This window comes from Mycteria americana, chromosome 2 (assembly GCF_035582795.1).
Source record: "Mycteria americana isolate JAX WOST 10 ecotype Jacksonville Zoo and Gardens chromosome 2, USCA_MyAme_1.0, whole genome shotgun sequence".
NCBI lineage: Eukaryota > Metazoa > Chordata > Aves > Ciconiiformes > Ciconiidae > Mycteria > Mycteria americana.
In genome coordinates, this window is record NC_134366.1 from 115,382,315 (window position 1) to 115,397,919 (window position 15,605).

General features: G+C 35.6%; 1 protein-coding gene across 1 annotated transcript in view; it reads right to left on the minus strand.

Annotated features, from left to right (window-relative positions):
- Positions 1–15,605, minus strand: part of CDH7 (cadherin 7) — a 72,294-nt gene that overhangs the window by 17,159 nt on the left and 39,530 nt on the right. Inside the window, exons 4-6 of the mRNA XM_075495679.1 lie at positions 14,795–14,962; positions 13,210–13,397; positions 2,477–2,730 (exon numbers count right to left, since the gene is read on the minus strand). Of these exons, the coding sequence (XP_075351794.1) occupies positions 2,477–2,730; positions 13,210–13,397; positions 14,795–14,962 (610 nt within the window). The remainder of the gene's footprint in view (positions 1–2,476; positions 2,731–13,209; positions 13,398–14,794; positions 14,963–15,605) is intronic.

Below are 15,605 nucleotides of genomic sequence, written 5' to 3' on the forward strand. Positions count from 1 at the left end.
GAGAAGGAGAAGGAGGAGAGAGGTGAGAAAGACAGAAAAAGGAAAAGAAAGCAAAGAAGCAGTAGAAAGAAAGCGATAAGAAGGAGGGAGGGAGAGAAGGAAGGAAGAAAGGAAGGAAGGAAGGAAGGAGGAAAGGAAAGAAGGAAGGAAGGAAAGGAGGAAGGAAAGGAGGGAGGGAGGGAGGAAGGAAGGAAGGAAGGAAGGAAGGAAAAAAGAAAGAAGGAAAGGAAGGAGGGAGGGAGGAAGGGAGGGAGGGAAAGCAAACAAGTTATATAAATTGGACAACAGACTTATTAAATGAGAAGAAAAATAATTTTTATGCATAGTAAGCAAGCAGTTTCCCTTAACTTATTTACAAATGTATCCATATTCAAATTCTAAAAAAACTATTTAAAATACTTTTAATCCTTTAATTCCTTGCAGCCATTAATACTTGAAAATCTTTGAGCTGCAGGAATTTTAAATCCTTTATTTAAGCTAGTTCATACATCAATAGTTCTCTGGTCCATATGAAATAACCTCTTATTTTCAAAATATTTATTACTTCCCCTGCCTCTCCTCCCCCACATTGTCAAGGTTTTAATTGTGTCTGATCTTTTAATTTCAACATTTTCTGAATTGTAACAAATCTAATTTTTAATGAATATCAATATAATCCAATGTTTGGAATTTGGAATACTTATTTATAGATTAATAATTTAAACTTCTTAAATAGATCATGAAAAGTATTATGCATTAATCCTCCTTAACACCTTCCAATTTTAGATGAATCTTGCTCTGATGTACATCATAGCAGATGCAGGACAGCTTTAAATGATATAATCTGTCAGTACCCCCGACGATATACATAGCAGGTTCACAAGCATATAGATAAACCCTCACTATTTCTCTTTTTCCTCCCTCTCAAATTCCAAACAACTTTGAAGCAGAAGAAATCTTCAAGATGTTAGTTAAGATGGTTTATGATGGAATTGTAAAAATTAACCAGATCAAGGCAAATAAACTCATCCTTATGTTTACACAGGAGTCAAAAGCATTCTGAGCATGGACTGCATTTATGGAACTGGATTTAATCCTACTTTACATGACATTGGTAAACCAGATAGTATACACCAGATGCTAACATCAGTGCCAGAAAACACTGCCACAGCAGAGAAAGAGCTCAGCAACGATAAATTTCACAAGTAAATCCATGCCAACCATCCATCTAGGACTTGTTTATACATGATAGGAATCAGCTATTTTGAATATGTTGCAAATATGTAATGAAAGAGAGAGAGAGAACACTTACGTCACCTCTAGGAGTGAAACATATGCTTTATTTTTACAACTTAAAATTGCTGCTTTAGAAATTACAGAGCTACACTAGAGTCCCAAGTTCATCTTCTCTGCATGAAAGTAAAAATTTAACATCACCAAAAAAGGTGACATCCAAACGAGTTCTGTACCTGTGAAGTTCTTTTCTACATATCCCCTAAATGAAAAATAATAACAAATGAAACTTAGTACTAACTTTTAATTGTGTATGTGTTCCTCCTCCTGCAGATGTTTAAGTTCACAAAATTCCTGAGTCAGAAGTATTACCCTCTAGATCCTTTGCATGTTCCTTTGACAATTAATATTACTACTCTGCATACGAAAAGTAACGAGTAACTCATTACTGGTTTAACTTAGGTGGTGAGTCTTTGTCCTTGAGCTTTGACCTTAGATACAGGCAAAAATAAGATCAATACTTTGTGTTTTCTTATGGTTTCTTTATGATCCTGGGCATTAGATTGTGGAAAACTTGCAGGTATTTCGGACACTGAAGACAAAGGAAGAGGCTCTTGACATGTGTCTCTAATGTTCTTGTTTCTTCCCATTCAAATGGAAGACATTTGGCTGCAGCAGAATTTACAAAAGCCAAGAGATTATTGCCTGTAACCATCCTGACTAGGACAGAACTTGTCTTATCCTATCCATTTCTCATGTAAAGAGTTTTTTCTAATTTTTTTTTTCTGTGGGACCTCAGCTCTGGTTTACCATGCAAGAGTCTATGTGCTATTACATTCTTGTGTATGGTGCACACAGAATATGAATCATTATGCACACACATAGAGACATACACATATAAGTATATTATATATGTATATTTTGGTCCTGGTTGATTTAAGAGAACGTAACTTGTTATAGATAATAATAGATTCTTCCTAAACTTAGAGATAAATAAATATGAGTAATATGTTGAGGTTTTCTTCTTTGGAATCCTGAAATTATATCTTCTCTTATCTTCTTTGTTTACAGAGATTTAAATATATTATTTTTCAAAGCTTCTGTAGTTCAGGAGTATAAAAGTCAAAATATGTAAACTGTTAGATCATCTCAATCTCCCTTTGCAAGGGAAAAAAGCTAATTGCTTTCAGTGTAACCAACAACAAAATGAACAACTTCGATACAAAGGCTAAATAAATAAACAATTAAGGCATCTTACAATTACCTGACAGGACTATTTGAGGCATCTGGATCATGGGCCGCTACAGTTCCAATGATAGTGCCAACCTTTGCTGCTTCAGACACCACCATGGAGTACAAACGTGAAGTAAACACAGGAGGCTCATCAACATCTTCTACAATTATCTTCACTGTTGTCATGTCACTGAAGGGTCCCAGACTCAGGAAACGAGGGTCAACATGCATATTGGCTGCTTCTATCCTCAGGGTATAGCTTGTCTTGGCTTCAAAATCCAGCTCCTATACAGGTAAAGTTATTTGGAGGCTTTATTATCCAACAATGTTGCCGCAAAACTGTTTCACTTAGAACTGTCAGTAAGTACAAAATGAACTTTGCCATTTGTATCCAGCCAGCACTTTTGATTGGCAGAACATAGTTGATGGCTCATTTTTTAGCTTTCTCAAAACACTGTTTGCAGTGAATATTTGCTAATGAATATTCAATTACTTTAATGGTAAAGGTAATTCTACCCTGAGAATGAAAAAAGAATTCTCTGAGTTAATGGCAAAAGTTTCTGTGACTTCTGTGAGGATGAAATTCTCCCCCATTATTTCATCATTGTGAATGAATACTTCTTTTTGTCTTATTCATATTTCATCTAAGGTAATGTCAAATAAAATGTGCCATACTACCCAGATGTAAGAACTTGATATAATGTTCACTGGTGAAAACACCTCATTCAGAAAACTGGGGGGTTGTTTTTTTGCATAACATTGGGATTCACTAATCAATTATTACTCCAAGGTCTGTATAAATTTGTGTAGAAAATGTGGCAATTGGTTGAAGTACATTGTTTATATAACAATATTTTGTACTCAGATGCAGACTAGAGATTGTTTTGTTTTGTTTTGCTTTTTAAAAAAAATGCACATCATTTTTTTCCACCTTCATTCTGTTTTAATTTTCTTTGTTGAAAGTATAGTTTCTTTTGGAATAAATACTGCATTAGAACTAAAAATTATGCCCCACAACTAATGGGATATCTGTGATCTGGAGGACAGTCCTGTAGAAAAAATTATTTTGGAGGCAAAAAAGCATCTTACCGCACAGGCAATTATTGAAAGAAAGCATCATGTTAGTAATAGCACCATTTACCCTATATCTATAGTCTTAGTTTGTCAGCTTGCAGCAAATGTCCAGCTAACTATTCCTTTGCAATTCCAAGTTTAATCATTAAGAACAGCAACAAAAGACCCAAGCATTTCTAAAACTGCAGTCTGGTGACTCAACTATCTTTTCAAACTATAATTCCAAGTATATAAAACAGATTAAAAAAGGTTTTCCACAGTTCTGATTCTGAATACAACATAGGGATCTGAAATGTGCTTGCAAAATAATCTGACAGCATCTGCAAAACATTCTTGTACTCACTCTGAGGAGCAGCAGAGGTGAAACACACATCTGTTGACCTACAAACGCAAGGGTCTAAGTTCTCAATCAAGTTACAGTAGGATAAATCCCAAATGAGCATCTTAAAGTCAGTGATTATGCTGACATTACAATACAGCTGTAAACAGTCTGGATTTAAAAATGACAAATGAATTGCAACACATCACGCTCAGAAAGGCACTGAACTTTTATAAACTCTATGTGGCAGTAAAAGGCTTCTCCGAATGGGAATACATGGGATCCTCATTGTCTCACAGGAAACAGTCCTCCACAAACTTCTCCAATGAGTTCTCCATGAGTTCTCCAATGAACTCCATGAGTTCTCCATGGGTTCTTCACTAACTCCTCCAGTGTGGGTTCCTTCCACTGGGTGCAGCCCTTCAGGAACAGACTGCTTCAGTGTGGGTTCCCAAATCCTGCCAGCAAACCTGCTCCAGCGTGGGTTCCTCTCTTTCCATGGGTCCACAGGTCCTGCCAGGAGCCTGCTCCAGCACAGGCTTCCCACAGGGGCACATCCACCTGCTCAGGTGTGGGTTCATCTATGGGCTGCAGGTGGATATCTGCTCCACTGTGGACCTTCACGGGCTGCAGGGGGACAGCTTGCCTCACCGTGGTCTGCACCACGGGCTGCAGGGGAATTTCTGCTCCAGCGCCTGGAGCACCTCCACCCCCTCCTTCTTCACTGACCTTGGTGTCTGCAGAGTTGTTTCTCTCACATATTCTCACTCCTTTCCGTCTACAGTTGCACAGGTTTTTTTCCCCCTTCTTAAATACATTATCCCAGAGATGCTTCCACCGTCGCTGATGGGCTCAGCCTTGGCCAGCGGCGGATCCATCTTGGAGCCAGCTGGCATTGGCTCTATCTGACATAGGGGAAGCTTCCAGCAGCTTCTCACAAAAGCCATCGCTGTAGCCCCCCCACTACCAAAACCTTGCCACACAAACACAATACACTCCTGTTATGCAGGCACTTACTTCTTGCACTGAATCAGAGCTGTAGTACCTGCAGCTCTCCAAACACGGACATGCCATAAAAGCAAGGTTGTCTGGATTCTGGTCACTGTACTGGATACAACTGGTCAGTATTTATTACTAAAGCATGTTTAATTGTTTTTAATGTTAATTTTGGTTTTATATTTAAAGTACAATCTGTGTGCTATGAAACAAACCTCACAGCCATAATGCAAATGTAATGTGGTCTTAGGATGATGAAAAATGTCTCAGAAACTATATTGTGTGGTGATAACAATTAAGCAACTGATATGACCAGATGACCAACAAGGTTAAGGAGAAGACAACCAAACACACAAAGAGCTTAAGACTTCTCATTTTCCAATAAAAGCATCATATTAACTAAAGAAATGATAACCTAAAGAATGTCAAAGACAAAAGGCTGAGATTTGATGAACTAAAAAAAAAAAGCAAGCCTTTAGCAAACAGTATATTTTCAGTCAGAATATACAAAAATATGTAGCAGAGAAGGGAAGGCTAATTCATTCTTATTAATCAGTGATATCTGTTGAAATTGGATGATTGAAATTACAGCGATACTTAATCAAATATATGGAAACATCATGAGACTGCAGAAAAGATAGCTTCTTATAATATACTATTGTCAACACCACAGTCGTCCTAAGAAAAAAAGATTATGAAAATTCTGATTTAATAGACAAAGTGCATAAAGCACAATATATGTAATTGGACAAATTATATAAATTTTAATTTGAATCCCCTAAGCACTATAATAAAGAAATATTATTTAAATTAATTTTTTAAAGACATTCCCATGTTTCTATATTGATTAAAGAAGACTAAATTAGAACTTTAATAATTGAAATAATAAAAACATGTGTTTTCCATGTGAATGTTTATCACAAGGGCTGACACACACTTTTAAATCATCACATTTCATTCTTGTAATGTAGAAAGAGGTCATTCTTTATTTGACTGGATTGCAGGAGTGTTAGGCTAGTAGGGAATACAGAAAAAACACTTTCATTAGAAAGGTATTTCCTCACAGAGAAGGATGCAAAACTAACAATGGTGTAGATGCATATTGTAAACAGGTTTGCTTACTAAAAGCAGGTTTCACCTTCTCAAACTTAACCATGTACATCTGAGAGAATCACCATATGGTGTTTACTGTGATTGTACCAAAATTCTAGGGAAGAAATCAGCTGGTCTACTTATGAATGCCTGTTTTTCACTAGTCACTAGTAAGGGATTCTCAATAACTGGAAGAAGTAAACATCTGCTTTCAGCAACACGAATCCTGCCTTAGGATTCCCTCAGATATCTTCCAGTACCCAATGCTGCTGATAGCTTCCAAAAGCTATAAGGGTCCTTGTTAATGAAAAATAAATAAATAAAAAATCTGACCTATGTACATATACAGTGGGGAACAGTTTGGTGTTTAGAAGAGGGGAACTATGCATTGGCAAAGGGGTTTTACAATGTCAAACGGTATTGTGTTTACAGGGGCAGTACTATTGTTTTATTTTAGTTCTTTATAGCAGAGTATGTCTCCTGTGGGGTGTGACAATGTCTATAAAAACTACAGTCATCATCCTCAGTCTGTTCCTATAAGATACACATCCTCAGATACTATGGTGAATACACATGTACCAAGTTTTGAGTTCCCAGTTATAACCTGGGAAAATAAACAAAACGACTAAGATATGATTGGTATGCAAGAGTTCTTGACATGGTGGAAATGTTTCAACAATTCCTAGATAATATAATGAAGACATTACATACTACAGCCACTAATGAAAAACTGAAAAAGTGAACTGAAAAGATTTCCTTTTTTTCTTTTTTATCTAATTATCACTGATGTCTTATAGAGAGAGCATTATTTAACTGGCCTTCGGATCATGCCTTCATTATTTCCTGCTATAACAAAAGCACAGGATTCCAATAATGGAATACCAAGTCAACACACTACAAATCACTACATCAGTGTTGAAGGTTAAATGGATAACAGTCGTTCAGTACAGTGCACAGGGCTTGACACCCTCATTAATATCTGTGCATTAGTGTAATCTGATTAGATCCTTTCATCTTTCATTTGGGGTTTTGTGGGGTCTTTCTTTTCTTTTCTTTTTTTTTTTTTTCTTTTAAGGGGTAAGAATTTTATCCTGTCTGAAGGAAATTGCAAAACAAGTCATCTGTATTACAGAGGTTGGACATGAAGTTATCATTCACAGGAAGCCCATTTTTGTAAAGTTCATATTTTATTGTATGGTAACTTTGTAATAATGTACTTTTTAGAGGCGAAAATCCCATTTTTAAGCCCAGTTGAGGTTTTATATTGAAAACTGCAGCACATCAAACAAATGTACATTATGTCTCAAAGGAACCATGGAAGCCTCAAGTTCTTACATTGTAAACTCTGATATAGAACTGAAACCAAATTTTCTAGCTGCAAAAAAAGTGAAATGTTAACAGTAATAGAAAAATAACTTTTCACTCAAAAGCTTATGCATAAACCCCCCATTTTTATAATAGCCAGTATTACTCTTAGAACCAACTCAGGTTTTAGAATAATCTCTTAGCAGTCAATTTCTATGAGAAAGTACTTTGCAACACTATTTTCACATTTTTCCCTCTAACTTTCAAAATGTTTGGTCATATTGGTGGTAGGGCTATGTATTGGGGGGAGAAATGAAGGCAAAGTGAGCAAGAACTGTACTGTGGGAAATCTTCTTAGTGCTTGTCACTTACTACAGTAAGACATGACAACACTCTCTCTATAGTCTTCAGTCTTTTTTTTTCACTTAAGTCCACTAAAATCTCTTCACAGACTTCAAAATGGCTTGAATCAGATCTCATAACCTTCCAAAAAGTCATATGATACATATAATAAAAAAATACCTTGCAGCCTTTTTTATTATTAAATTACCATTACTACTTTAAGCACCAAGTATTTGATAAAGGTGTAGGTGGATACAGTTCATCTATCAGGTTTTTGTCTTAAGATGTTTTGCTACTAAGCTATTATTATTACTGAAGTCCAACTATAGCCTGCAACTTTGTGAATAAAGTGAGATCTGTACTTATATGAAGCCTTTTTCAGTGCACTATTTTTAGGAATAGTGCTTTGGAAACTACAAACAATATGATCTTGTGTATGCATTTTGCTTAGAAAGTGAAGCCAAGATTCCATTCATGTGTATGACACTCAGGATTCTGTGAACAGTCAACATGAATTCACTTTGAAATTGTACACATATAGGTTTGCACGGACACTTCAGAATTTGTTGTATTAAATGACTGAATTATCATTCACTTCCATAAACGTTTCTTCAATTCTAAGGTTGCTATACTGCAAAGACAAATCCAACACATTTTTTAAAACTCCAATATATTCAGAAAAATTACACTTTTCTTCCAAACACCCTCACCACTGTGAAATGTAGCTATGCAAATGATCTGAGTCCTTACTAACAGAGCATTGATAGCAGAATGTAAATTACAAATGAAGCCACAGGAAGGAATTGATCCTACTCTACAGATGGAGAACTGAGTCACAGTATGAACTAGGATAAGTTTTTCAAATACTTTTAAGAAATATAAATGCCCAATTCCTTTTCAAAAATTGTGCAGGACTTTTTTTTTTTTCTGAAAAAATCACCTAAGATGGATGTTTTCCTAAATCCTGCTTAAAAGTAACTTACACATCTAATTTAGCTTTACTTAGGAATTCACTACACAGAGTGTGCCTACAGGGTGGAGAATAGCCAAACTCTCCCATTATTTGCAACATCAGAACTCTAGCACAAGGTTTGAGTAGGTGGTATCTTTAGACTGCTCTGTGCAGGATAAAAATAAAGGAAGAACTTTCTTCTGTTTCATTTGACAAGTGAGAACTTTTCATTTATTTATTATTATTATTAAATAAAAGAGAAAGTGGGAAAAGAAAAAAAAATGGGAAGGTTTCCACAGTGACTTGAAACTACTAGGCAACAAATTGTATGAACATAGCAGGTTACAGGAAAAGATCCCCACTAGTTTTCCTACCACTTTCCCACCCTTCCTGTAAGCTGAGAATACAGCTCTGAACTGTGCTTATGGGTCCCATTCACTTGTTGTATATACCAACTTCTGGAATATAAAGTTTGTCTTCTAGCATTTTTCATATCCTCTTGCAGGTTGGAAACAGGGCAAGGCATCCTAAAAACAACTTACACATTTTTATCTACCATCCTCTATACATGCTGGATAAATTTTTTGTATATTAATTCAGTCAATAAATTCAGTTAATATATTGCAGAAGAAGGTAGACTTTACTTTTAAATGCCAATAACCAAGTAAATGGTTCAATACTGTTTTTACTAGCTCCTGTCATAAAATGAAATTCTAGCTTCACTGATCTCACAAAAAATCAATTCTACACAGACTTAACCTCTTGTTATTATTTAAGCCATATATTAATAAACAAAAGTTAGTCTTTGTCCCAAAGAATATTTTGAAAAAGTTGTTTAGTTTTTTTTTCTGGAATGAACTTAAGCAACTTGCTGGAATACATGAACTTCATATCTCATACATTTAATCCTGATTCAAACATCCTAACCAGGATGAAAGAAAATAAGGGGTCACAAGTATGTGAAAAGCCATATAGCAGCAAATATTGTACAGTGGTACAGCATGCATGCTCCTTAGTTCTGCTGCATAAGGTAGTACAATCCTATTCTTTACTCTTTGGAGAGATAAAGACCAAGTGGATAAAAACACAGAGAAAGTATTCCTTCCTTGTCTGATTCTGTATGGTCAAGGGAGTTATTATAAGAGCATCAGCCTACTGTCAAAATGTTACCTTGAACTGGCGTTTAGTCTAGTAGCTGGTATATACTGACATTAGGCACTAGGCAGCAACAGTACTAAGCATCTTCAGTAACATGTAATCCCCAGTCTTGCCATGGCTATAAAAACTGTGAGCAGAACTACTACTGTTTGAAAAATAGCACTGTTCTCAAACTGTTTAGAGAAAAATCCATCCTGAATAAATCTTGCAAGCCAAAGAGATATCTGGATTTAGCAATGCAGAAGAGATATAAATGAGAGAAGAATATACTCGCTATTTCGATGAATATCACTGTTAGAGTAAAACCACAATTTTCTTTTTCTGCTGACTTTTGATGTTTTGAAGTCTCTGTGTCACGGAGTGCAGAGAATAATTGTGTTCAAATATGCATGGAAAAAAAATAAACCAAACCAAAAATTAAACACACCCAAATCTCATTCACCAATTTTGCCACCTTTCAACTCAATATATGTATTAGTCAAGTCCATTACATACAAGTAATTTTGGAAATACTTAGCCATGTAACTTTTTTCTCTTTCTAATATCACAATTCTTGGTATCTGTCTTTTTGAAAAACATTAGTTTTCCTGCATTTATATATATAAAAAATTTATTTGCAATTTTTGCTGATCCTTGGCAGTTTCTTTCACATACCATCCAGTTGGAGCATACAAAAATCCTGCTTTGCTCAATGAATTCTTAAATCTCACTTCTCTCAATTTTTTTTATGAAAACTTTTTTTTCTTGATGCTCCTTATGTGTTAAAAAAAGTCTTAGCTTTTAGTGAGAAAGAGATCTTTTCAAATTGTCTCAAAACGGCTATCCTTCTAAAAACAGAATGTAAACCCCTCAGTTTGTGTATGGAACTCTGATAACCAGGTGCCAAACCTTCTCCACAACACCCAGCACAAAAATGAATGGAATAGTGCCTTCAGCTGCTCAGAGATACTAGCATTGATTTTCATGCCTGGTGTGCTGATTTGTATGTATGATTGCAGCAAAAGTATGCAAAGCTAAGGCATGCATTTGCATTTAGAACCAAAGCATGCCTTTTCAGAAGTCTTTGCCTTGGCATTTTACTGCTTGATGTGTACACAGACATGTCATCTGAGCGTATACATACACATGAGTTTAAAACGATGGGCATGCATTTGGAAGCTGAGCTGTTTCTCAATGCCCCAGCTGATTTCAGGGACATGAAAAGGAGAGAGCTAATTGCACTCAGAGGTGTACAGAATGTCACGTGTCAGACAGTAAAATGTTTAGGCAGATTCCAGGCTACAGACTTAATTTCTTCCCTGATACTAACAAGCACACATTATCATGCAGGGATAACTTCTGCCTGACTCCATGGTGGTCTGGCAGGTTAGGCTCGGTGGCTGAAGCCCATTTAACCTGCATACACTGTCATTAATGGTCTTCTATATACATGTCCTCCAGAGAAGAGCAAGGCACAGTTGCTTGTTAGCCACTGTGCTTGAGCTCTTCACTTTCTTTCTTCCCTCCTAGCCAATGTTCTCTGCCATTTTATCTGCAGGGTTGGCAGGGAGGATTTTTCAGCCTGGAGCAAGGCACCAAGTTCCCTGGAGTCCAAATGAAGAGCTAAGGGCATCCAGAGGTTTGGGAGGTGCTCCTCAGCGTGGGGACTCCCCTTTGGGTATGGCAGGGGAAAGCCAATAATAGTATGTAAATGAGAGAAATGTTCTAATGCTGCAGAGAAAAAAGTCTGAATTCTTGTGTCAAAATACAGCAGCATCTAGGTTTAAAAATTATTAGCAAATTGGAGCATTTCATTAGCTCAAAATTTTGTAACCTCTTTAATGTAGTCTAATAGCCGTTTCACAGAGCACTTCTCAGGATAAATGTTCAGTACTGAAAAGTCCAGTTCAGCTCCCTGGCTGAAGTGATTATAGAAATAATAAATGGCGATTCTTTAGCCCACTGTACAACACTGGAATCAGGAGATTCCAGGAACAAACACCATGACTACAAGAGCATACTAAAAATTCAGATGAACTCATCAGTTCTCAAATTAGATCACTGAAGCCCCCGACTGATTCAGTGTTGCTCACTGTGGCACTGACAAATGCTCTCCCTCTAGATAGGCATATTTCTTCCAGATCTTTGCTCAAAAGCCTTAAACAAGCAAACTGAAGGAGAGACATTGAATTTGGCTGTTGAACGAAGAGACAACTAACTTTTCATCACTTGTATTTCAAATATGTTAAGCAGAAATTAGCACAGTTTGCAAGAAGCCTAAGATGGATGCTTTTGCCTTGAAAAGAGATGATTCACATTACACACATTAGAGCCTGATCTTTCAAGGGTGCTGAACATTTGCTGTGACATCTATGGATGCTTACCAGCTCTCAGCAGGTGTTCAGGGCATCAGAGAATTAGCCCATTGCTTTGCAACTTCATGCAGTATTAATTTCTTTTGAAGGAGTAATGTTACTGAAGTTTTATATTGCTTTAGAAAGGAATTGATGCACCAGAGGAGGGAAAAAACCCCAAACAAACAAAGAAAAAACCCCACAACTGGTAGGTGAAATTTACAGAGATTAAAGAGTATATAGGGAAGAAAAATCTGTTATGGAATCATATTACTACAAACATAGGTCTTTGTTCAGGAACATGCTTACACATATTCTAAAATACCAAGTCAGTCCCACATTTTAGGGGGTCCCACATTAAAATGCTTAGCAGCGTTAAGGCCATAGATTCATTATTGTCATTGCCAAGCATTCACACATTAAGAGTATGAAATTATATGAAAGGAGATTATTCTGTCTAAGGTGTTGGGGTTTTTTTTCCTGTTCTCAAAATCTAAATTTTCTTGTAAAATATTTCAGCACACTTTTCTTTTGTAAAAGGATAATCTTTAAAATGTGTTAGAGCAAGGTAAGAGTGCTGAGTTTTAATATTTTTATATAAACATGATTTTTCAGTTTTAAAATGTTAGTTTTCTAACTGTACATACAGAAAGCTAAGAAAAGAAATCTTTAAATATTTCCATTTTTAAAAATAATATTTTTTATAATGTATTATCTTGCAAAGCAACTATTCTTACTGATACATAATTTTAACGTTAGTAATGTGTGCCTCCTGAATAGAACAACATCAGCCAAAGACAATTAGATTTTTTTTTTTTAATTACATTTGGGATCCATTTTGTATTTTGAGTTTACATTTTAACTGTAAGATATATTTTCACATTTTCTCTTTAATACAAGGACAAATGAGACTACAGCTGAGATTCTGATCCAAACTTGTACATGCAGAAGCTTTAAAAAAAAACTCATCAAAACAATACAGCTATTGCCAAAAAAACCCACAAGAATTTTCAGTGTAAGTCATTAAAAAGCTCAAAATCACACACACATGCACACACTGAAGTCAAGCTGAAATATGCCTATGGAAACATTTACAGCAGATAAGGCTCTTAAGAAACAAAATCTCATACTCTCATTACCTGCCCTCATCTTGCATAGACCCAAACAGAATCAGTAAGAAAAATCAGACTTACCTTCTGAATTGTTATGATTCCCTCCTGGGTGTCTTTGTCGACAGAAATTTTGAATACTCCCAAACCATCACCATCTACAATCTTATACTCCATTTCAGCATTAGGTCCCACATCTGCATCTGCAGCTTTTATTCTGGCCACCACAGAAGCCACTGGCAAAGACTCTGGGACATTATACTGATATGATCCTGTGAAATTTAAAAATTTAATGAATTCAGAATCTTCTGGGACTGTAGGCTAAAAAAAAATCTAACCTTCTTAAAATCTACCTTCCTTTAAATCATGCACTTGAATATTTACTCAGGCTACTAGAGTATATTCAGTTTAAAATAGAATTGCCTTTTTTTGCTGTTTTCCTCGTGATGGACTCTACCTTAAGTACTATGGGCATAATTTCTTCTTATGACGAGAGAAGTACAAGGCAAAGATGCAAAAACATAATTCAGAACTTAAGTGCAAATCATGAGGTGAATGCCTGCTACAGAGTTCCAATGCAAAAAATATTTTACTTTGTTTTCCACAAAAGAGGAAAAAAAAGGCAAATCAAATAATATCACTATAAACTCTTATTCTTTTATAGCTGTGTATCTTGATTAGGCAGCTTACAACCTGAATATGACTAGAAACCGGTATATGCTCATTTCTTTAACAGTAAGTGCACCATCTGCATTCTTGAAAATTGCAGCTTTTTCATTTAAGTAGAAAATGATACATATGCTGTCAAAAGGGCACCTGAGTGCAGTCTGTCGCCAATAACACCCTCACCTTCAAAAATAACTTCAGTTATTCTATTATTATTTCAAGCAGTTAGTGGCTTGAAATAACAGGAAATCTATTATGTACAGATCTATTTTTTATATCATTGGAGGTGAGGCTGGAGTGGACATGAATATATTCTTCACATTATTTTAATTCTACTTTGCAAGGACGTTTTTGTTTTTAAGAAAAAAAACACCCCAGACAGAATGCTATTAATAAACTGAGCTCTTCAGGTTTGAGCGTACAACTGTGTACTCCTTTCTTTGGTTAGGATGAGAGCCACCTTGGTTAAAGAAAGTAAATGGAGGGCAAATGACTTTCCAGCTCTTCTGTGATTAACTCCTTAGAAAGCACTGTATGCACTACAGAAATCCTGCTAAAATGCCAAAGGAATATGAAGGATTAAGAGGCAAGTTAAAGAACTATGCATCCTGAAGTCCAGCTGGCAAGAGCTAAATATCTATTAAGTTGTATGTTTTTGTCTTTTTATTCATACAGAGGAAGTAAAATATATTAATAAATGTACCTGCTGTACATCACTTAATTGCAACTGATCTGAAACTGATATATTAGGTAAAGGAAAAAGATTCTTCCAATGTAGTAGTAGTAGTAGTAATAGTAGTAGTAGTAGTAATAGTAATAGTAATAATAATAATAATAATAATAATAATAAATAATAAAATATACCTTGCTGTCAGTGATTCTCAAAGTACTTAATATGGAAGCTGAGCACTTTTATCCTTTGTTTAGAAATAATATGACGTGTAAAGAAAATAGCAATATTTAGAAATAATATTACAAGTCATATTTTTACAAAGTAACTTACGTCGTGGAAAGCGGGGTGGATTGTCATTAACATCAGTCAGGGTGACAGTTACAGATGTAGTCCCTGATAATCCACCATTCTGCCCAACCATGTCCTTTGCTTGAATAACTAGTAGGTATTGGTCCTTGGCTTCTCTATCCATATTTGGAAGGGCAGTCTTGATAACACCTGCAGTAAGACAAGATATGTCAACAGTTGCACAAGCAAATACATTACTGTGAAAGCTGAGTTTGCCTTTAGAAGGTAACGGTGGATCAATGATTGCAATAAGAGAGGAAAGAATTAATTTCAACACTAATATCACGGGTTTTGACTAGCAGCTGAATTGACATACTACAAGCTTATTTTAGGTAGTGACCAAAACCCACTGATTTTTATTTAGTACTAGATTCTTTGGGTAATGCCATCCATGACTCTTTTATCTGAATATCTTCTCCCTGAACAATAAACTTCATAATGTCTTGGGTAACTTTCCCTTCCCTGGAAGATATCATCTTCTGTGTTTGATTTCCCACTCTTTTAGAGCTAGGAAGAACAGAATATTCTGCATTCATTTTTAAGATTCCAAGGTCAAGATTCATTTCACAATGTCTTGAATAATCATTCACCACATTAGCTCTTACTAATATTGATATCATGCTACACTCCGCATATATATGAAATTATCTTATTTTACCATATATTTGCTTTAACAATACCCACTTCTAAAGCATTAGTGTAATTAAGATATTTTTTATTTATTAATGGAAATACTGTAATATCTGAAGTAGTTTTTGTTATATCCATTTGATGATCTGCATATTATTTGTAA